The 23,714-nt window shown below is 33.6% G+C and overlaps 2 protein-coding genes across 4 annotated transcripts; both read right to left on the bottom strand.

Moving 5' to 3' along the window:
* Nucleotides 1-8,251: 8,251 nt before the first annotated feature.
* Nucleotides 8,252-11,274, bottom strand: LOC139523255 (galactoside 2-alpha-L-fucosyltransferase SEC1-like). 2 transcript variants are annotated; one of them, XM_071317108.1, is made up of 2 exons: nt 11,100-11,274; nt 8,252-9,614 (listed from the first exon to the last, which is right to left on the bottom strand). In XM_071317108.1, exons 1-2 carry the CDS (start codon nt 11,128-11,130, stop codon nt 8,566-8,568), a joined length of 1,080 nt encoding a protein of 359 aa, XP_071173209.1. In that variant the 5' UTR covers nt 11,131-11,274; the 3' UTR covers nt 8,252-8,565. The 2 variants fall into 2 exon arrangements, with proteins under 2 accessions (XP_071173209.1, XP_071173210.1); XM_071317109.1 differs by lacking the exon at nt 11,100-11,274 and adding an exon at nt 10,074-10,133.
* A 3,259-nt stretch (nt 11,275-14,533) lies between these two features.
* LOC139523256 (galactoside 2-alpha-L-fucosyltransferase SEC1-like) lies at nt 14,534-22,693 on the bottom strand. 2 transcript variants are annotated; one of them, XM_071317111.1, is made up of 4 exons: nt 22,524-22,693; nt 21,227-21,430; nt 16,572-16,601; nt 14,534-15,646 (listed from the first exon to the last, which is right to left on the bottom strand). In XM_071317111.1, the coding sequence occupies exons 2-4, from the start codon at nt 21,231-21,233 to the stop codon at nt 14,664-14,666; spliced, it is 1,020 nt and encodes a 339-aa protein (XP_071173212.1). In that variant the 5' UTR covers nt 21,234-21,430; nt 22,524-22,693; the 3' UTR covers nt 14,534-14,663. The 2 variants fall into 2 exon arrangements, with proteins under 2 accessions (XP_071173212.1, XP_071173213.1); XM_071317112.1 differs by lacking the exon at nt 21,227-21,430 and having other exon boundaries at nt 22,524-22,675.
* Nucleotides 22,694-23,714: the final 1,021 nt, after the last annotated feature.

Raw genomic sequence — 23,714 nt, 5'->3', positions numbered from 1 at the left:
TTTCATAAAGTTTCAAACCTAATCCGTCTTGATATTTGGAAATAAACTGACCCAAATTGCCAGTACAGTATGATATTTGACAGATTTATCGTTTGAGATCAACTGAAAGATATGTACAGTGTGTGTTCGAGTTCACTTAAAACTCTAGAATTGACTTCAGAGTTTCAAGAGTATATCACGTCAACGCTCTTGACTTGCTTTTCGGAACAACTGTAAGTAACTCCACTAGGATAAGGCCCTGACCAAGAATACAAAAATGAAATAATCTCATTGGTTTGACGTTATACAAGGGGTTCTCGAGTTTAATCCTGGGTCGGTGAGGGTTGGAACCAGGGTCTCAAGGGGATAACTGTTCAAGTAGACTCGGATTGTTAAACCCGAGTAAGTAAAGGTACATGTACAATGTAACTCGAGAGGTTCAAGTGAACTCGGCCTGTAAAGTTAGTTGACAGATTTATAGGCCTAATCCATCATAATCTTTAAATTGAAATGGGGTAAACTTTATGCACTGTGTGTTAAACTGATTTATAGGCCTTATCCTTCGTGATCTTCGAATTGACGGGGCCAAAATATATGTATAGTGTATTATTCATAAGCCTTATCTTTATCAATAAACTCATGAATATCGTACGAGCGTTTCGTTTACAAAAGACTACAGACGCTCAAATTAAAGAGTATACGACGCTAAAGAGTATTGAGTAATAAAAATTCAGGAAGGTTTTGCCTAATTCAGCTAATTCGAAGTTAATCTATTCCTGGGTGAGAAAATCTTAACTGTTTCGAAAGAAAGGTGTTAACGTTCAGGGGCGGATGCAGGAATTTTCGAAAGGGGGGGTGCTAACCCAGGGCACCCAGGGCAAAGGGGGGGGGGGGTGCAAAACATATGTCCCGATACAAATGCATTGATCGGCAAAAATAAAGGGGGGTGCGCACCCCCGGAACCCCCCCCCCCCCCTGGATCCGCCACTGACGTTAAATGTATGAAAAATCTAGAGAGAATCAAGTGCCGCCAATATCTTAATTGCCTATAACTTTGAATGGCAAGACCAATATTAATCTTTTAATTATATAGATAAAGGAAGATGTTGTGTGAGTGCCAATGAGACAGCTCTCCATCCAAGTCACAATTTATAAAAGTAAACCAATAAAGGTCAAGGTTTGGCCTTCAACACGGATGCTAGGCTCACACCGAACAGCAAGCTATAAAGGGCCCCACAAATTACTAGTGTAAAACCATTCAACGAAAAAAACCAACGGTATAATCTATATAAAAAACGAGAAACGAGAAACACTTATGAACCACATTAACAAACGACAACCACTGAACATCAGAATTAGGACAGTAGTATATTAACATCACAACATAGAAAGACACACTATAAAATATCAATTGGAATGACTTAACTCAATCATATGTATGTTTTTACTTGTAACACAGTTTCAGTCACGAATATGACAAAATTACAATCTAAACAATCGATAACCATATGTTGTGCAAAATCAGCTTGGCACATTATGAAGTCTTTATTTTACGAGCCCCTTATATCTTACTGTTCGGTGTGAGCCAAAGCTCCGTGGTGAAGACCGTACATTTACTTTGACATATAATGCTGGTTCTTTTACACTTCTAATATCTATTTATTGAGCTCATTTGCAGTGCTCATTCGATAAAAATATTCATACTTTAACTCGCAACTGATATTTTACAGTTATAATGAGTAGACTTGACTATTGATACCGAAAATAACTGAAGGACTTTTGCTCGTCGTGATGTCTTTGAATTTGTTCTTAAAGCTAGGACAAATTAGTTGCTTGAAATGTTTATAATATAAAGTTTATATCGAGGTTGTTGACTTTGATGTAAAGAAAACATGATATAATTTCCAATTTTATATATTCGTAGCGAGGAATCGACATGTCAATACATATGGTTTTTTTTCTCGATATGAAAAATATCGTTCAGACAAGATCTGAGTAAGTTTCGTTATAGAATTCCACAATTTACCGTCTGTTACCACTTGTTTATGACGATACCGAAGCAAAGACACCTGGAGATATATGTATGTTATGGGGGGAATTATCTATAATACTAAAATTACGAGGTCCAATTTGTCAGCCGTCATCACGTAAAAACGACGAATCACAGAATTCAACTTTATATATAACTAATATAGTACAAAGGTGTAGATTAAAAATTACACCACTCCAGGCCCTTTTGTTTTCCACGTAATTAATTTTGCCAATAATGAAGAAGTTCCGGGTCGAGTCCGCTACCGATACCAATAGTATATTCACCTGTTACCTATTACCTTATCTGTACGTTCCGCATCTGACAGGCGCACCACCAAACGTTGTATTCAGGATTAATATGCTATATACACGGGTCATAACCACAGGGTTGACACTACTAAAATGTCAAATTGTTACCTATTGTAGTATTTTAATCAGTTAAACTTTCTAAGATAACAATACGAATACTAAAAATCTGGACTAAAAATAAGGCGTATAGGTACAGTTTTCAATTTGTTAGTGGGCATGACGTAAAACAGCGAGGCAAAGAATTCAACTTTACTTATAACTTATATAGGACAATGCTGTTGATTAGAAAATACTCCATTCCAGGACCTTTTGTTTTCCAAATAATTAATATTACCAATAATTGATAAGTTCCAGTTCGACGGGTTCAAACAGAAAGACTTGAAAGCAGAGAAAAACAGTGTATCTTATAATCGGCATGACTTTAACAGATGACAATACTAATACTAAAATAAGTCTTGCGCATAGTAATATACTTTAATTCAATCACGGACCCGTGATATCACGGGTGTGTTCGAGTCCGATACCGATACCAATAGTATATTCACCTGTTACCGATTACCTTATCTGTACGTTCCACATCTGACAGGCGCACCACCAAACGGTGTATTCAGGATTGATATACTATATAGTAATTACACGGGTCATAATCACAGGGTTGACACTACTTAATTGTCAAATTTTATTTATAACTAATATAGGACAATGCTGTTGATTAAAAAATACTCCATTCCAGGACCTTTTGTTTTCCAAATAATTAATATTATCAATAATTGGTAAGTTCCAGTTCGACGGGTTCAAACAGAAAGATTTGAAAGCAGAGAAAACTGTGTATCTTATAATCGGCATGACTTTATCAGATGACAATACTAATACTAAAATAAGGCTTGCGCATAGTTATATACTTTAATTCAGTCACGGACCCGCGATATCACGGGTGTGTTCTAGTATTTTGAAAAATTATACTCTATAAAAGTAGAGAACTACTTTGACAAACAATTTCACGGGAAAATTTCAAAAAAAGTCCATGATCTTTTCAACAATAAATGCAAAGGTTATATTGATACTCTCGACAAACCGATTACTGTAGATGAAATCAAGGATCAGGTATGAACATTGAAAGCCGGTAAATCACAAGGACAAGATATATCAAATGAACACATCCTATATGGTGGTGAAAACTTATTAAAACAACTTGAGTGTATTATACAATTTAATTCTCGAACAGGAATACTTACCTATATCATTTAGACATGGAATAATTATACCTCTTTATAAAGGAAATAATAAAGACAAAACTAATCCAAATAGTTATCGTGCAGTTACTTTAACTTCTTCATTAGGAAAACTGTTTGATAAAATAATTTTGAATCGTATTCATAAACTCCTTGTTGATATCAATAGTGTGATGCCGCATCCACTCCAGTTTGGATTTGTAAAAGAACATGGTGCGATACCAGCTATTTACACCTTGAAAGAATCAATTCATTATAATCTTGAACGTAATTCGATTGATGCCATTGTACTTGACAACGAAAAGGCCTTTGACCGAGTGTGGCAAGATGGCCTACTTTACAAACTGAACCAAATTGGAATTCAAGGTAAATTGTGGAATCTGATATATATGTCGTATAAAACTGCAACAGCACATGTGCAGCATAGTGAACTAACAAGTCATGTGTTTCGGATCGAACAAGGAGTAGGTCAAGGCCGTGTGTTGTCTGCTTGGTTATTTTCCGTATTTATCAATGACTTGATTTGTGAACTCTTATCGACAAATTGTGGACTACTAGTAGGCCCGATAAGCATACCAACAATCTTGTTATCTGATGACACAACTTTATTTAGCGCATCTGTAAATGGTGCTCAGACATTATTAAACGTTGTTAACAGCTATACGCTCAAATGGCGGTTGAAATATAATGCATCGAAAAGTGTGTTTTGACTTTTACACCACCAAGAAAGACTCGCAACAATAATGACTCTGCAGCATGTCTTACCCTAGGTAATATTGTACTCGAAAGAAAACGTACATGTACTTACGCTGGATCACTTATTAATTCAAATGGAAAAACTTCCGATAGATCAGATAAATCCAGTAAAAAGATAAAACAGAAACTTCACTCACTATATACTGTGTGGTGTTAATCCACGAGGGGTGAGTGCCTTAACAAATAACTTGATATGGAAAAGAGTTATTCTTACAACTGCGCTTTATGGATGTGAAACTTGGGGTCAGCTACCCTACCGTGAAACTGAAATGTTGGAAATAACTCAAAGATATTTCGTCAGATTTATACTAATGATGGATAAACGTAGTCCGACTGACTCTTGTATTAGTAATATTGGTTTGTGGTCTGTCGAAGGATATACTGATAAAATGAAACTTTTGTTTTTTGGGAGATTGTTTCGTGCAAAATCGACAACAATACATAAACGGATGTTTAATTTTCGTATGGGACAAATATTAACTGGTGAGTCCAGTCAAATATCATTGACTTACGATTATATCAAAATTTTGATGAAATATGAATTTGATGTTTTTGTTGAAAACTTTGTGGCTGAAAACTTTTTTCCAGACAAGCTACTGTGTAGCAAAATTGTAAAACAGACTTTAGACATATACGAAGAAAACAAATGGAAACACTCAGTTGAACGGCGACCAGAACTTAAGCGGTACCATTAAATACATACATGTTTGACGGAGCATCGTTTGTTACGACTAGCGGTAACTTATCCATCTCTTAATTCAAAATTTATGACGCTAATGAAATTAGGAGCCATAGCTATTCAAACAGGCAAATGCTCCTTGTGTAACTTATATAATACGGATATACTTATGCATTATACTTTGATGTATATCTCTTTTACAAATTCGGACAGAAATGTTCTACAAAATTTTCGATATTCTTGACGTAGAAGATTCCGTTCGTTTCTTTAATCAAGATGATGACGAAATTGTCAAGTCGTTGCTTGGAAGTATGAATCATACCATGCAAACTTTAAATGCTGATGTATGGAGCCTCTTGATGTGCCACATAGCAGATTATATGTATACACTACATCAGGTCTTCAATTATGATCTTTATAGTCACATATTTGATCTTAACTAATATTGTTCTTGTATGAAATTGGTAAATTATAGACGTTTTGTTTTCGACAATTATGTAACTACCTATGGACTTTTTTTTTTATTGCTGTTTATATACTTTGATGTTGTTTAGAATTTTTAAATATGTTAGTGTTCTGTTCTTGAATCTGTTCTTATAATATAAATTGTAAAATCTTCATATATATGGAGGAAATAAAGATAATCAATCAATCTGAGTAAGTTTCGTTGTAGAATTCCACTATTGAACGGTTTTATAAACATATATTAATGCGACGTGTTTTAAATCAATAATGTTAAGTGATTTACCGTCTGTTACTACCCTGAATAAAAAGTGTGTTGTTTGTTTGTTTTGTTTTTTTTTGTTTTTTTTTTGGGTTTTTTATCTCCAAAGCAGTTTTTATACCCAAACGATACTTGATAATATGTGACTGGTCTGAAACCTACTTTGCTATTGCGATCGCGCCTATTCTTTTACCGATTGCCGGTACAACAGAGGTAACAGATAACGCATATCGAAATATGGTGTACATAACCGCAAAATGCATTGTATTGCAATGGCAATCAGTACGAGAGACAAAACAGTTTTGAATGAGATTCGGTGATGTAGATCCTATTAATGTAATGCCTGACGGATGTCACATGTTGAACAGGATCTACTTATCATTCCAGAGCACCCGAGATCAACCTGGTGTTAAGTGGGGCTCGTATTGCATAGTCTTCTGCTTTTTTGTATTCTGTTATATGATATGCTTGGATTTGACCAATTGTGTTTGTCGCAATGATGGCCGATAATAGGACATGCTTGAATTTGACCTGTTTTTTTAGGTCGAAATAATGGCCGGTAATAGGATATGCTTGGATTTTAACAATTTTGTTTGTTGTAATGATTGTTGGTAATAGGATAAGCTTGGATTTAACCTACTTTGTCTGACTCAGGGATGGTAGATAATAGGATATGCTTGATCTTGATCTATAACTGTATCTGACGTAATGATGGACGGTAATATAATATGCCTGGGTTTAACCTATTGCATTAGGAAAGCCGTGGTGTAGTAGTTAGTGCATCAGACTACTAACACAAAAGTTCCTGGTTCGATTCCCGCTCCGGGGAGAAATTTCAGTGACTAAATTTTCGGCTCTCTCTTGACACCATTTGCGAGCATGTCTTGACAAACGATGATTGTCCGAAAAATGACTGACCCGTGTTGAGAGAGACCATTATCTTTTAATGCCACCCTTTTAGATTTCGAAAAAGAGCCAATGCCGCTACAAGGCAGCGCTCACACCCGCAAAGAGAAAAAGAATTAATATAAGTTGTAATAACTTGTTTCCCAATCAACTATAAATAAATATGTTTAAACTAATTGTATCTGACGTAATGCTGGTCGGCAATAGGATATCTTGGACATGATCATTTTGTATCTGACTTAATGATGGGATATAAAAGGATATACTTGAATTTGACCTGTTTTGTCAGTCGTTATGATGGGCGGTAATAGGATATACTTGGGTGTGACCTATTGTATCTGACGTGGACAGTAATAGAATATGCTTGGGTTTGACCACTGTATCTGACATAATGATGGGCGGTAATAGAATATGCTTGGTTTTGACCTATTGTATCTGACACAATGATGGGCGGTAATAGAATATGCCTGGGTTTGACCATTGTATCTGACATAATGATGCGCGGTAATATGATATACTTAGGTTTGATCTGTTGTATCTGACGTAATGATGGGCGATAATAAGATAAACTTGGGTTTGCCTATTTTTATCTGACCTAATGATGGCCAGTAATAGGATATACTTGGGTTTGACCTATTGTATCTGACGTCATGGTGGGCGATACGGTAATATGACATACATGAATTTGACCTGTTTTGTCATTCGTTATGATGGCCGGTAATAGGATATACTTTGGTTTGACCTATTGTATATGACGTAATAATGGGCGGTAATATGATATACTTTGGTTTGACTTATTGTATCTGACGTAATGATGGGCGGTAATAAGATAAACTTGGGTTTGCCTATTGTATATGACGCAATAATGGGCGGTAATATGATATGCTTAGGTTTTACCTATTGTATGTGATGTAAATTAATGGGCGGTAATAGGATACATGTATGCTTGTCGCTTGTATGGGTTGTTGTCGCTTTGACACACTCCCTATTTCCTTTCCCAATTTGATTGAATGTAATATATTGCATTTGACGTAATGGTGGCTGGTTTATTAAAATACATGATCCCCAGTTTAGGGGAGGGTTAGGGATCCCGCTAACATGTTTAACCCCCGCCACATTATGTATGTATGTGCCTGTACCTAGTCAGGAGCCGGTAATTCGGTTGTTGTGGTTTGTTTATGTGGTACATATTTGTTCATTTTTTAAAAATAAGTTAAGCCGTTAGTTTTCTCGTTTGCATTTTTTTACATTGTCATTTCGGGGCATTTTATGGCCGACTATGCGGTATGGGCTTCACTCATTGTTGAAGACCATACGGTGACCTATAGTTGTTAATTATTGTGTCATTTGGTCTCTTGTGGAGACTTGTTTCATTGACAATCATACCACATCTAGATCTTCTTTTTTATATTGGTTTGGGTTTGAAAAAAAACCATTTAAGTCAATGAAATCAGTGAATTATATTTTTCTCATGTGAATCTCCAACGTGACGATACATATTCATGTAGAATGCTCATAGCTAATATAAATGCTATTTATATTCCACAGATTTGGAACTAAACCATGACCAAATGTTGATGGCATACCAGCAAATGTCACACAAGCTTATAGGGAGGGACTTTTCAAACAGATAAATAACCCAACATATTTTATTTCAATGGGTAGACAATGTAGTTTATTTTCCAGTTTTATTAAAACCGGCTATTTGTAAAAAAAAAACATCCATTAGAAGCAACTGTTTTTTCTGAATTGTTTGTGCTTGTGCTCTTTCTATTCTAAATACAGAAAATAACACTTATTTAACAGATTACAATGTTTAGTTTAATAAATATAAGCTGAAGCCCGCTGCAGGGTGCGGGATATTCATGCTGTTTTGAAGACCCTTAGGTGGTCTTTTTTGTCGGTTTTTTAACCCTTTAACGCATACAGCGTTTCCATTCTCAATTTTATCATAAATGTGACATCGCTATCCAATTTGGTGGAAAATATGTTTTTGCATCAAACAATCTATCGAGTCCTGATCCTTTCCTTGGAAAATCTTTATAATATATTGTTTGACCGCCACTTAACCATGCTGACCACCATCCATAAGTTCCAGTTGTAATTATTGAATGATTGCACTGTGAAAGTATTGCCATATCAATCTCTGCAGAATTCCTTCGAGTTATAAATGCAGTGTTTGGTTTATTGAAATTAGCTTTACACCAAGCTATGTCATCTGAGGCAAAAATGAAAAAGGCACTAGGATACTTTTTCTTGAACCATGACATGGCATTATTTACGTAACTAACGTTTGCGGTTGTATATCCTAATCTGACAGTAGGTTTATCATGCAGCATATCTCCTCGACGAACGTGAACAGCTATATATGTTAATTTGTTTTTGTCTGTTACATTTGTAGCTTTCACAATTTCATTAAACTTTTGTACCGCTTGAGCTTGTATGGCGTTTTGAAAACGTAATTCTTTCCTTATGTCATCACTATAATCAATAAAATATTTCCAACTTTGAAGGTAACCTGAAAGTGTCCAATTATACTTCTTGTTCAAGACGAAAGCTTTTTCGTCAAATGCACATGCTTTCGCCTCTTTGAAGCGTTTTATATTTGCAACTGGTTTCACTGAAGTGAGAGATATCTTAAAAATTCTTTTTAGGCGAAATTTATCGTGCACGACAGGAATCATATGATTATGTCTAGCTATACCATATAATGATGCATATTCAAATATTTCGTTTCCTAGACGACCTTTAAAATTCATAGTTACATAATTATTGATCAATTTTGTACTTATATTTTGTAATTTTAACGGCTTTTCAGAAATCTTATAATTGTTTTTTCCTGTGAATTGTGTTTCGTTTGAAGAATGAGTTATCGTTACTAAGTAGCTTTTTGCAAATTTGTGGATTATTACATCCTGTTGCGTGAAGACGTAAAACACTATGGAGCAGCATCCGAACGTCAAACTCAATACTACAAATCTTCCGAAATCGTTATGACCTGAAAATATACGAAAAGGAAAGATAAATATATGCATGGTGCTTAGATGGCCTTTAAATAGATTAATAGAAGATGCTGTATGATTGCCAATAAGAAAACCCATACCGCAAAGTAAGCTATATATGGTGAGGGAGATTGTAGAAGGTTTTGTAAGAAATAAATTATGAACAAACTTTTTTTCTAATTTTTCAGTGTTGGTTAAACAATAATTTATAAGGCGAGTCCATGAATCACACTGTTGGACTCACCTTGGCTAAAAAATTTCAAAGTTACTTTACATATCCGATCATATCCATATCACTTCGTCTTTTTTAATAAATTAATATACAGCTTTAGTTTTCGGTGAAATCGAAGAAAAAATGTACAGAACTTCAAATGTCACTAAACTAGCTTTTTTCATCAACTTTTAAACTTAGCATGTAAAGAAGTATCCATTTCGATATCACAATATATACATACCCATCTTTTAAATCTGGACACAAGTACCTCTCAAACTCACATATTTTTGTATGTTTGCTTAAAAAAAATAATTATATATAAACCGTCGAATTCCCAATTAGTGTTAAATCTCAATGCCTGGTCATTCACGGTCACTTACTGAACAAATATGTCACCAATGACATAAGTGAGTAATAATTATATAAAAATCAATTACAACATAAAAACTTAATTAATTTATCAATCAATTAATTGAGGTAAAATTCCTTTCCATAATTTTGACCGTTATGCGTTACCTAAGTAACTTTGCACGAATGAAAACAAGGGTATCAAAATGTTTACAACAAATATTGCCAATGGCTATTTTTGAGAAAGAAAAGGAAAAACATGGAGTCCGAAATTATATATAAATATTATACATAAATATTATTATGTAATTAATTTTCAAAAGTATTCTTAACGATAAAGAAATAAAACTCATTCGGTTTAAAAACAAGCTACTATCATTTCAACAATGCAAACTGTGAGGGTCAACTATATAAAGTACACGTATTTATAACGTTACGGGTGTGTGATCACATATTCTATTGAAATAACAAACTTATGATCTGCAAACTTGTTGTTATCAAGCATTGTCATTGTCGATGCGTTGTTTACATTCCTTGTATTTTAAAAGTATATCTGGTATTATTGATTAGTATAGATCGTCTGAAAATGTAAGCCTGATCTGACACAATTGCACGTTTATTCAATTAGCTCCATTATTGAGGATAAAAGATCGATTAGGGTTGCGACTTATACCGACAAAAACCGTAATCTCTTGTTCTTTTTATAGATTTAAAAAAAACATGCTTGACCTTTTCAAAAGTAAAACAAGGTAACAACGTTGATTGAAAAGCTATTGACTTTTTAGTGTATAAAGTAATCAATAAATGCTTCTGATTATTACTTGACATCAACATTCAAAGCTGATCACCGAACATATTCAAGGGAAGAAATTTAAAAAAATATGTTAAATGTAATAGATAAGCATTAATAAATACATACTCGCCATAGTTGTTGTACCGTCACTTGTCATCTTATGTCACGGGTAGGTAAATGCAGGTTTATTGTCATAAATTTTAAAATGAAACGCCATCATACAATATTAGTATTGATTTCTTCCAATGTTTCTCGTCTAGTTTCCATTCTATTAGTTTAATCGTCTACAGGTAAAAAGTGCAACCAACCATGTCGAAAGATAAATTTTTTAAATAGTTTTAAATTTAAACCGGGTAGACATACGTAATACAGCGTCACACTCGAATTAATCTATTTAAAAGGCTTTACACACTTGTGTACAGGGGTCATGAAACTAGACGTAACACGTGATACAGAAATTTGTATTCTCATACAAGCGTTTACACTGGTAAGTTTAGACAGAAATGGGTGTCCCCCCTTTTTTAGGATCCAAGGAAAGATTTAATTACAAAAGCATGTCTTAATGTTATGAGTCTTCATAATGTGCATCAAAATATTGAAAAGTATAGCACGGCGTTTACAATCTACCAAAAAATATAAGACAGTATAAACATGTTTTGGGAAACTTCAGTGTTAAGCTGCAAGAATTGTTACATGTGCAAGCAATACTATAATTTTGTATTTTGAAGCGGGTTGGGGACATTTGTCTGATAGAAGAAACCAAAGAAAAAATTCAGTTATAGTTTGAGTTCTCACAAACATGTAAAAGCCCGCCACATTCGGTTTGTGTCTGCCACAAGTCGGCAGCCTGTAATTCAGTTGTACTTGAATGATGTCTGTTATATCTGTTTTTCGCTTATGGTTTTGTTATAAATCGGGCGATTGTTCCAAACTTAGTCATTTCGTGGTCTATTATAGTATTTTATTTTACGAAATTCATTGCCCATTGTTGACATTCGTTAGATAGTTTTCCGATTGGCAGTATCATCAATTTTTAGTTTCTCAAAGTGACGTAGATATTTTACAATCTTCACAAACTTATATAATTTATGTACTTGTCGGTCAAATAGTGAAACTGTTCACAATTTTCGACGTGACGGACAAAGCTAATTTAGGTTAACCTTTTCCTATCGTTGTCAGAATATATACAACAACTTTTAGCATTGATACCAGTTAGTCTTATTAATATATTAAAACTTTATTGTGGATCATGTAATGAAGCCTCAAACTATCGTCAAACTTAGATAACATTGGAACTTTAACTGACGAATTTGGGGTACTGAGATCGTCGATTGCCTCAATGTCGATAACAAGCATTTCTCAACTGATTTTTATACTTTGTTCTTATGTTGTACTGCTACACCACTGTCCAAGGTTAGGGGAGGGTGGAGATTCCGCTAACATGTTTAACCCCGCCACATTCTGTATGTATATGCATGTCCAAGTTAGGAGCCTGCATCTCAGTGGTTGTGGTTTGTTGCTGTGTTACCTATTTGTTTTAGTTCATTTTTTTGGTACATTAATTAGGCCGATAGCTTTCGCGTATATATTGTTTTACATTTGTGATTTCGGAGCCTTTTATAGATGACTATGCGGTAGGGGCTTTGCTCGTCGGCAGAGGCCATACGGTGACATATATATCTGTAAACTTCTGTGTCATTTGGTCTTTTGTGGGGAGTTGTCTCATTACCCCATCTTCTTTTTTATATTGAATTCAAAATAGTCTGTATAGGTTAACCAAAGTTATCAAGCCGTTATAAGTCAATACTGTTTAATCACGTGATGAAATCAAATTATGTACATGATTTAATTGGAAAAACAATTTAAATTACTGTTCATCAGAAACAACTAATTTATGAACTCCTAAGGTTGACTAGGGAATATAAATCTTGCCAAAGTTTGGCAACCGTTAGGCCGTGCGAGATGTACAAGTGCACAGCCTCGAGCTCGTCCAGTCAGAATAGGGAATTCATATAATCTGAAGCCTCGTGGAAAGAAAGTGACACACCATCTGCACGTTCAGAATCCTTGCAATAACTCTTTGTTGTGCACGTAGGTAGCACGGCATTTCTAACATTATCAAATGAAGCAGAGGCAGTCCAAATTTCCATGACTGTCATCCCAGAGAGCCTTTATTTTCAGAACCTACCTTTTCTATCAATAGTTGTTCTCGAACATGCATGACATGTTGATTAACATTGTATTAGGCGACCCATACTAGATATTTTTTTACTTTTGGTTATATTGTGTTATTTGTTGTAATGTTGTCTCGCTGTTTAGATTCATTTTCGAAAATCTTTTGTTTGGTTTTGTCTTAAAACTATGATTCAGCTGAACGGGTCCTTTTCTTTTTCTTTTTCTTTTTTTTTGTAAATGAAAAGCATGATGAAACATCTTGTGACAAATTTAAGAAAAATGACATTATATTTACATGTACTAGCTATATATATAGTCAACAAAAGAAACTATATAAGTCAATGTATTTTCCATATATAATTATAGTGGATAGACTGTACCAAGATCTAATATTTACAGAGTGTTATTTTCTAATCTAAACCACTGATTTAAGGCAAATAAGTGATTTGTTTTGCAACTTTTGTTATTTCAAAACTCGTATTTACACAATAAATGCCTGACTTTTGTCAAAATATGTCGCAAAATAAAATTGACCCATGTGTTCAATAACACGGTATTTCCGATGGTCAGATATTTTTAGTCATGCATTTGATTTGCAAATAAAGAAAATTCATTGGATGATATACCACTGGCAGTTTTTCATATTTATTATAACTGTATTTTATGATAAATTGGAGTTCAAACTTGTTACTAATTACTTTGTTGACTAGTATAGAACAATAACAGTAGCAGTTTTTGCATAATTATTGTCCGACGTAGAGTTTTTTTTTTATTTCAATCTTGCGAGTTTATATCCTAAAAGGGATCATATTTATTAATATTTATTGTAAAGTAAACCTTAAAAAACTATTTCAAGCATATTTAAGCAGGTGAAGACGTCGATAATATTAAGTAAAAGCATACGGTAAAATAGACCACTTTCGAGTTCATCCGTCACCGGAAAAAACTCGTCAATTATACGCGCCTTTATGACGTCATTAACCAGAAAGAGGGGATCGGCTGTATCCCTGCACTATTAACTTCATCAAGCGTCTTAGTGATCGTCATTGTGTAGGATAAACTAGAAATAATGGTTGTTCTGTAGGTACTTAATGGCAATTCCCTAATGACATCAGTGCTGATTGTCAATTTTGAGAATTCAATTTGCCGAATAATTCGTACAATATAGAATTATAGTTTTCCAACCACTCGCTCAACATTGGAATGGAAATGACGACGCCCATAAACGCACAAATGACGTTCACTAAAACAAGTGTTTTTGACGGAAATGCATCGAACTCGAAAGTTGTCTATTGCCCAAGTATAATATCAAAGAAAATTGTACGCGATTTTTTTGTTATGCTTTGTTGGAAATATAACGTTCCTATACAATAAAACAATTTAAGTTTACATAATCTTGTATTAAAATGGATAAGTTATATGCACTTTGGCTGCATTTAAATTAATCATATAAACACTACTTTACATTTTTACAGCTTCAATGCTGCTTCAAATATGACACCAAAAAGATGGATTCTACATTGCAATCCAGGACGGTGGATTATAGGTAGTAAGATTAAATACTTTGTCTAATTTTGATCCTTTTCGTGGAAAATCTTTAAAATATATTGTTCTGCCTCCAATGAGCCATGCAGTCCACCAACCATAACTTCCGGTGGTAACTATAGTATGATTACAATGAGTCAATATCGCCATGTCAACTTCCGGTGAATTTTTCTTGTTAATGAAAGCTATATTTGATTCGTTAAAATGATTTTTGCACCATGATATATCGTCTGACGAAAATATGAAAAAAGCATTTGAAAATTGGGATCGGAATTTTGTCATTGCATTATTTATGTAGATTTCATTTGCTGATGTATATCCATAATTAACAAACTTTTGTTGTGTAAAATCACCTCGGCGAACATGAACAGCAATAAAAATATGCTTGTTCACATTTGTTATGTTCTTTGACTTTATAATTTCTTGAAATTGTTTAGTAGCTTCTGTCTGCACATTTTCTTTAAATTGGAATTCTTTTCTTATTTCAATACTATTTTCAACAAAGTATTTCCAACTCTGAAAGTAGCCTTTGATTGTCCAGTTGTATTTTGTATCAAGCTTAAAAACATTTTCCTCAAACACGTTACCTTTATTCTCCACATAACGTTTTAAATTCACTAACGGGTTAACTGAAATAGCAGATATTTTGAAATGTTTCTTTAAATGACATCCTTCATCAACAATTGGTATCATGTTATGATGTTTGGCGATGCCATAAAGTGATGCATATTGAAACAGTAAGTTTCCGAGTCGCCCAATAAATTCAACTTTAACATACTTTTTATATGTCCTTGGTATTGCACTTTTCTTCTTAGGTTCATCAGAATTAACATTAACTGTGCTATTTGTTGATTCACAGTAAATAACGCTTTCCTCGTTGTAGTTTTTTAAAATAAATTGACAAAGTCCAAGCGTCAATATCAATATCAAAATATACTTTGACCAACTTGCCCCTGAAAAAAAATGCATTATAAATTGTTCTGTTACTTTTTAAAGCAATTAAAACAATGTATAATACACGTAGTTCAGCGGAATGAACGTTACACACAAAATCCTAAAACATTCAAATTAACCATAATTCAAAAACAAAAAACACATTAAGGTAACAAATGATAGAAATTCCTGATTTGTGACGGACGCCCAAATGCAGCAATTGTTAAACATTTTGTTTTAGATAACAACCTTCCAACTACATCTTTAGTCCAATTGAATATTAAATAAACACATGTGAGTTTAAATGTCTGTGTAATACTATGGCGTCACATAATTCTATAGGAACATGATCGAGCTTCCGGTCTCTTCATATGAAACATGTCAATAGATATAAGTGGTTTAAAAGTATGGAATTAATTGTCCTGTAAATTAAGAAAAAAACCTGCATCGGCATTTCAAATATTCTTACAGGCTATTTCATATTAAATAGTGTTATATTTACAGCTTCTTGTACTGCCAAAATCAAAAGCTCAAACACGTTAAACGAATGGATCGAAAAAGTAGTTAAACTGGATCGAATAAGTAGTTAAACTTTTCAAACGTCTGACAGGAACCTTTCTCTAAATATTAAACGAGCATTGGAAAACACTTGTTTCCGAGTAGTCTTTTAAGTACGTTTTCGTGTCTGCCAGCGGACTGTTACTTATTCTTTGTTTGGCGTGTCAGTCTGGTACACCTATCTTCATTTTAATAAATCCCAAATTCGTCTCGTCTTGAACACAGTAAAACGAGTGAAAACCTGAGACGTGGTCGTTATTCCAAAAATGTGCACCATAAATTACACATCTTAAAACATACAGCTTTTTTAAAAGTATTTTTAGAACGAAGCAAAAGCAACTTAATTTGCTTATTATTGACAAAAAAGTTGTATAAGATAAGGCCTACCTTTGAGCGTCATACAAAGTCTGTTTGTACCTGTAGTGAAAAAAAGGTTGAATTAGAATCCATTTAATCTTTATATTATTTTGTACAGAGTGTATAAGTCATATTTGTTTGTTACCCTCACTTGACTGATTTCGGATGGGGTTGTTTATATTAGTATGGATTGGTCATTGAATTCACGTTAGCTCGAAATTTTTAAATGAAAAGTTTTGGGTATTTAGTTCGATGTAGATATATAGCGTTTTAATGATGTCAACATCCGCGTTTAAGTTAAAAAGCAACAGGATAAATGCTTATTAATTGAGAGCTATGTAGTCCATGCGGTTAAGTGTTGCAGCATAAGGGGAAACTAAAAATGGACAGAACTAGCAAAGTAAGTTGTCAACCTACCCTAATTGTCAATTTAGGTTTATAACTCAGGACATAAATGAGACATAACAGTGTATGTGGTATACATTATTTCAAGCTTAATGTTAAAAACGTGATCAACACATCTAACCACTTTTAAAGCATGAATATTTCAAGTTTGAATTCCGAGTGTAGTTCTCAGACAACAAAAGTACTACTAGTATTATAAGAAAATACAATATAATTTATTGGTGATATTTGTAACTCAAACTATGCATGCAAAATGTAATATAATTTTTTTTTTATGTTTCACTTAGAAGACATATTTTACAGGAATTAATGCTGGATCCTCAATGCTCTTCAACTTTGTACTTGTTTGGCTTTATAGATATTTTGATATGAGCGTCACTGATGAGTCTTATGTAGACGAAACGTGCGTCGTGCGTACTAAATTATAATCCTGGTACTTTTGATAACTGGTAATAAGAAAACATCGAGGTAGTGTAACAATTCAAATACATAACATGTTTTACTATAACTTTCATTTTACGCTTAGTTTTTTCATTCGAATTCATTTTTCATGCACTCTACAACAATAAAACATGGTAGCCAAAGTACGTTTGAAAGAAATATCTTACATATAAATAAAGGCAACAGTAATGTACTGTTGTTCACAAGTCATGAATCGATTGAAAGAAAACAAATCCAGGTTATAAACTTAAACCGAGGGAAACACATCAACTATAAGAGGAAAACAACGAAACAACACAACACTGAAGTGCAACAAACAAACGACAATGAAACATACATAGAAACGTACTAATAGTTTGAAAATGCTCCTCAATGCTCTTCAACTTTGTACTTGTTTGGTTTTATAGATATTTTGATATGAGCGTCACTGATGAGTATTATGTAGACGAAACGCGCGTCTGGCGTACTTAATTATAATCCTGGTACCTTTGATAACTATTTACACTACTGGGTCGATGCCCCTGCTGGTGGACGTTTCGTCCCCGAGGGTATCACCAGCCCAGTAGGAATATCAATAATGTGGTCATTTTTATAAATTTCCTGTTTACAAAAATTTGAATTTTTCGAAAAACTAAGGATTTTCTTATCCCAGGCATAGTTTGCCTTAGCCGTATTTGGCACAACTTTTGGAATTTTGGATCCTCAATGCTCTTCAACTTTGTACTTGTTTGGCTTTATAAATATTTTGATATGAGCGTCACTGATGAGTCTTATGTAGACGAAACGCGCGTCTGGCGTACTAAATTATAATCCTGGTACCTTTGTTAACTATGTACACCACTGGGTCGATGCCCCTGCTGGTGGACGTTTCGTCCCCGAGGGTATCACCAGCCCAGTAGTCAACACTTCGGTGTTGACATGAATATCAATAATGTGGTCATTTTTATAAATTTCCTGTTTACAAAAGTTTGAATTTTTCGAAAAACTAAGGATTTTCTTATCCCAGGCATAGTTTACCTTAGCCGTATTTGGCACAACTTTTGGAATTTTGGATCCTCAATGCTCTTCAACTTTGTACTTGTTTGACTTTATAAATATTTTGATATGAGCGTCACTGATGAGTCTTATGTAGACGAAACGCGCGTCTGGCGTACTAAATTATAATCCTGGTACCTTTGATAACTATGTACACCACTGGGTCGATGCCCCTGCTGGTGGAAGTTTCGTCCCCGAGGGTATCACCAGCCCAGTAGTCAACACTTCGGTGTTGACATGAATATCAATAATGTGGTCATTTTTATAAATTTCCTGTTTACAAAAGTTTGAATTTTTCGAAAAACTAAGGATTTTCTTATCCCAGGCATAGTTTACCTTAGCCGTATTTGGCACAACTTTTGGAATTTTGGATCCTCAATGCTCTTCAACTTTGTACTTGTTTGACTTTATAAATATTTTGATATGAGCGTCACAGATGAGTCTTATGTAGACGAAACGCGCGTCTGGCGTTCTAACTTATAATCCTGGTACCTTTGATAACTAATAGATAAAAACTGTCATATTTCTGACTTCGTACAGGACATTTTAAGAAAAAAAATGGTGGGTTGAACCTGGTATTGTGGCTAGGCAAACCTCGCGCTTTATGGAAATAATAAATATACCGCTATAATGACAAGATTACATGACGGGAATACAGTACAAACAAATGCAAGAACACTCAAGACAAAGACATACATAAAAACATATGATAATATAATTTGGTCATACTTACAAGAGACTGATAAATTACGATCAACAGAATAATTTTTAATATTAAACAACTTAAACAACAAAAGGGTAGTGATACTCCTTCATTTTCTGATACTCTGTAATTTTCCTTTTATGGTAGTCACAGAAGTTTACAATCGGTCTAATTCTGATTCTTTACTTAACTGCGCAAGTTTTTACAAGAGAATGGGAATTGATTTTCTAGACTTATTATTTAAACAAATAAAAAATAAGTGATAATGTTCACATTATTTTGTCTGTTTTGACAAAATACCAAATATTTATTTCGGCTTGTCTATACCAAATATTTATTTCGGCTTGACTCAAATTTTAACTAAGCTATATAAGGGGAGATAACTTTTATAGTAAAATTTTATAAAGGGATGTTTAAGAAATGTTAGTTTTTACTTGTAGCTAGAACAAACAGCTCAATGACACCATACATTTTTTCTTTCCTTAAGCATATAGTAAAACTTGTCTTTACATATTTTATTGAAGAATTATATCTCATTAATAAAGTGTTTTCACGAAAAATCTTTGCAAATTGAGGAAATTTTGCCCAACTTTGAGCTTGAAGAATAGCATCGTTACCTATAACTTTTATTATTTAGAAGAAAATCTATGTTTCAGCGAATTATAACAACATTTTGCTGATGATTCAACTTCATAAAAACATTAAGTCGGTAGCATAATGAGAGAATTAGCATATTACTTATATTTTGAAACAATAAGATGTGTACATTCGCGGTACTGAAACGAGTGGACTTCTTTTTTTTTTTGCAAAATGTAAAGTATCAAAAAGTTCCGAACTCAAGAGGAATATTCAAATGACAATATAAAAAGCTCAAACACATAAAACGAAATGAAAACAACTTTCAAATTCCTTGCTTGGTACAGGCATTTCCTTATGTAGATAATGACGGTCTAAACTTGGTTTTAAAGCTAGCTATACCTCTAACGGTCATCTCACTGTATGACAATCGCCTAAAATTAATTAAGTTTGACAACAATGTGTGAACAGTGTCAAAATAGTGTACAGTAATAATTGTACTATAACGGTACTTTGATGAGGGGAATTTCTTCTTAACCATTTATTTTTTATCTTCTTATAATAGGAGCATACAGTAACACACTTGATAAATTGTGTGTGTCAGACACGCTTTTCTGGATTTATATTTATGAGAAATGCACTATGCCAAAAATTGAAATTTAATGATGAACTTGTACAGAAATACGTGGAATGGACTGTGATAAAAAAAAGAACATACAAATTATAGCCAAATCAATCTTAAGCCGACTAACGTAATAAACTCTTTTTTTTTAAAGGCAACAGTAGTATACCGCTGTTCAAAAGTCATAAATCGGGTTACAAACTAAAACCGAAGGAAACACATTAACTATTAGAGGAAAACAACAGAACAACAAAAAACACTGAAGTGCATAAAAAAAACGAAAATGTTAAATACATATTTGATAACAACTTCCATATTCCTGACTAAAGTTGGATTTCTTAAAGGAAACAGTCTCGTATAATATATCTCATCGATGAATTATAATTAGTTATCAAAAGTACCAGGATTATAATTTTATACGCCAGACGCGCGTTTCGTCTACATAAGACTCATCAGTGACGCTCAGATCAAAATAGTTAAAAAGCCAAACAAATACAAAGTTGAAGAGCATTGAGGACCCAAAATTCCAAAAAAGTTTTGCCAAATACGGCTAAGGTAATCTACTCCTGGGGTAAGAAAATCCTTAGTTTTTCGAAAAATTCAAAGTTTTATAAACAGAAAATTTATAATATGACCATATAATTGATATTCATGTCAACACCGAAGTGCTGACTACTGGGCTGGTGATACCCTCGGGGACGAAACGTCCACCAGCAGTGGCATCGACCCAGTGGTGTAAATAGTTATCAAAAGTACCAGGATTATAATTTTATACGCCAGACGCGCGTTTCGTCTACATAAGACTCATCAGTGACGCTCAGATCAAAATAGTTAAAAAGCCAAACAAATACAAAGATACACAGGTAAAACACTATATATATGAACTAAGTAATAAATACATGCCATTCATAGTCTCTCCTTCAGCTTTGTAACTTCAAATGTAAATAGAAATCAGTCTATACATATGGTAAGGTGACTTTGCCAAACCTAACATATATACATGTCTCTTACAACAGGTCTCTTACAACAGGTCTCCTATCAACTTGAACATGAAGAAATAAATTCATTTCCATTCTCAATTTTATCATTTTGCAACCATTTGCCTAACTACAAAAATAACACAGGACTTTACAATATTTTATCCACGTCTTTAACAACAGGTCTACAATTAACTTGGACAAGACTTCATTCCGTCAGCAAATTGTTCAAGCTACAACAATCACATATAACTTAAAAATATTAATTAAAATATATTTTTTAATTCTATTAACATAAAGCACCTTGAATTGAGGTGACAAGAATATAGATGGAAAAGTTAGACATCAGTATCTTACAAAAACACGAATTTGAATAAGATTTGATTAAAAAAAATAATTTCAAAACACCTTTGGTAACGTTATCTACGAAATGTATTTAGGATGTAATAAAGACTACTATGCATATTAATGCACGAATTCGTTTATATGAGATGGGCGAAAAGTTCTGTATTTACAAGCGTGAAATTTAATCTTTCTCTTTATCAATAAGAGATTTAAAGAGTTAACTTCGTAAATAAAAATAAACAAATGGGGCATGGTAAACGTGCATAAATTATAGTTACTAAAGTCAACACATTATATTCAAGACCTTAGCTAATCGTATATATTACATTATTGGTGCATAGAGACTGCACTGTCAGGACAGCAGTATATGTTTTCCCTGAATATACACCCGGCCTGACAGAGTCATCGACATCAGTTAATGAAAATAGGAGTCAAATTTAGTTAATCTAAATTCTAGTGAAAATCGAACTGATTACCTTTCCTTTTAAACAGAGATGACTCCCCAGACACATTGTGACAAACGGTACTGATTCTGTCCGTTAGTATTACGCTAGTATTAAAAATGCAACTAATTCCGATGCACCCCCCCCCCCCCCCCCTGTTATCTGTCTTTAGCGTCTCCACTCTGTAGACTTGGAATTTCAACCGTCTGTGGCGGTCCCTGTATACTGAGAACAAGGAAGAATAGACCTGATAATGTCGTCAGTTTTACGTTTACAACACAGGTTTATGTTTGATGTTTCTACGACTAGTATCAAAAGCATAATGTATTGATAGAATCATATAATATTGACCGACTCAAACAATCATGGCAGTATTACGATTTTTAACACTCGACAAAAATTGTTATTAACCATTCTACTGTATGTTATACTTACCTTAACAGCTACTACGGGTAATTATATCGATATACGTAAGCTTCTCTTGTATACATGGAATCGTTAGTTTCATTTGCTACTGAATTAATAATGTATCGATTGATTCCACAAATATTTTTAAAGTGTGTGTATTAAAACACCGTGTTCTGGCTGAAAACATATTGTGAAACGGAGCATATCGTGTTTTTTTTGTTAAATCTTTTAACTGTATTTCAATACCGGGTACAAAATGAATTTAGTAAGCGACTGAATGAGATATATTTATATACATGGATGGATATCTGAACATGTTTGAATTACCTTATATAATTTCCAATTGCTAATATCCATTAAAGATTTTTTTATTTCAAAACTTTTGAAGTGTTTATCGACAAAAATATATATGTATGTGTGTACATCCCAAAACGTCAAAATAAAAAAATATAGGACTAAAATGTATTATGTTATGTAAATAAATACCAGCGTTGAAAACATGTAAAATGAGAAAGGTACTTCTTTATATCAACTGACATGAGGACGCATATGTATTAGGAAAACAAGGAATCACACGGTACAGCATTATAAATTAAGAACATGACAGATTACCCCAAGTGTTTGTTTGGGTTCGTGTTGTTCAGTCTTAATTTCCTTTGTTGTGTAGTATGAACTGTTGTGTATGTTTTTGTTGTTCTCCTTTTTACCATGGTATTGTCAGATTATTTCCGAGTAATTGGTTTTAGTTTTTGATATCCCTTTGGTATCGTTTGCCTGTCTTTTATTTACACTGTTACGGGAAATAGTGAGAACGAATGTAATAGGATATATTTTTCGGAAACTTGCAGAGAAGCCACAGAAGTGAATGACGAATGTTTACCAACACAAGACCACTGACGAAACTTTCACACAGTCTTGCGGAATAATTACAAACACAGTCCTTTTTTTTTTCTTTTTTTTTTACAAATAACGGGTGTCAGTTCGACTCCAAATGAAGATTAAACTACAGCTAACAAATTAAAAAGATAGATAAGGTTTACACCTTGCCAAAACATTGAGATGAGGTAACAATAAAACTGAGAAACGTTACAAAGAATACAATCTTTGCTACATAGTTTTACAAGCAAAAAGTGGTGACGTGATAAGATCGGGTCAAAGTTATCAAGTTGGAGCATTCATCATGACGTCGGTGGTATGTCCGAGTTAAAGTTATCAAGG

The sequence above is a fragment of the Mytilus edulis genome, chromosome 5 (assembly GCF_963676685.1).
Source record: "Mytilus edulis chromosome 5, xbMytEdul2.2, whole genome shotgun sequence".
Lineage (NCBI taxonomy): Eukaryota > Metazoa > Mollusca > Bivalvia > Mytilida > Mytilidae > Mytilus > Mytilus edulis.
This window is presented reverse-complemented; position numbering and strand designations above follow the sequence as displayed.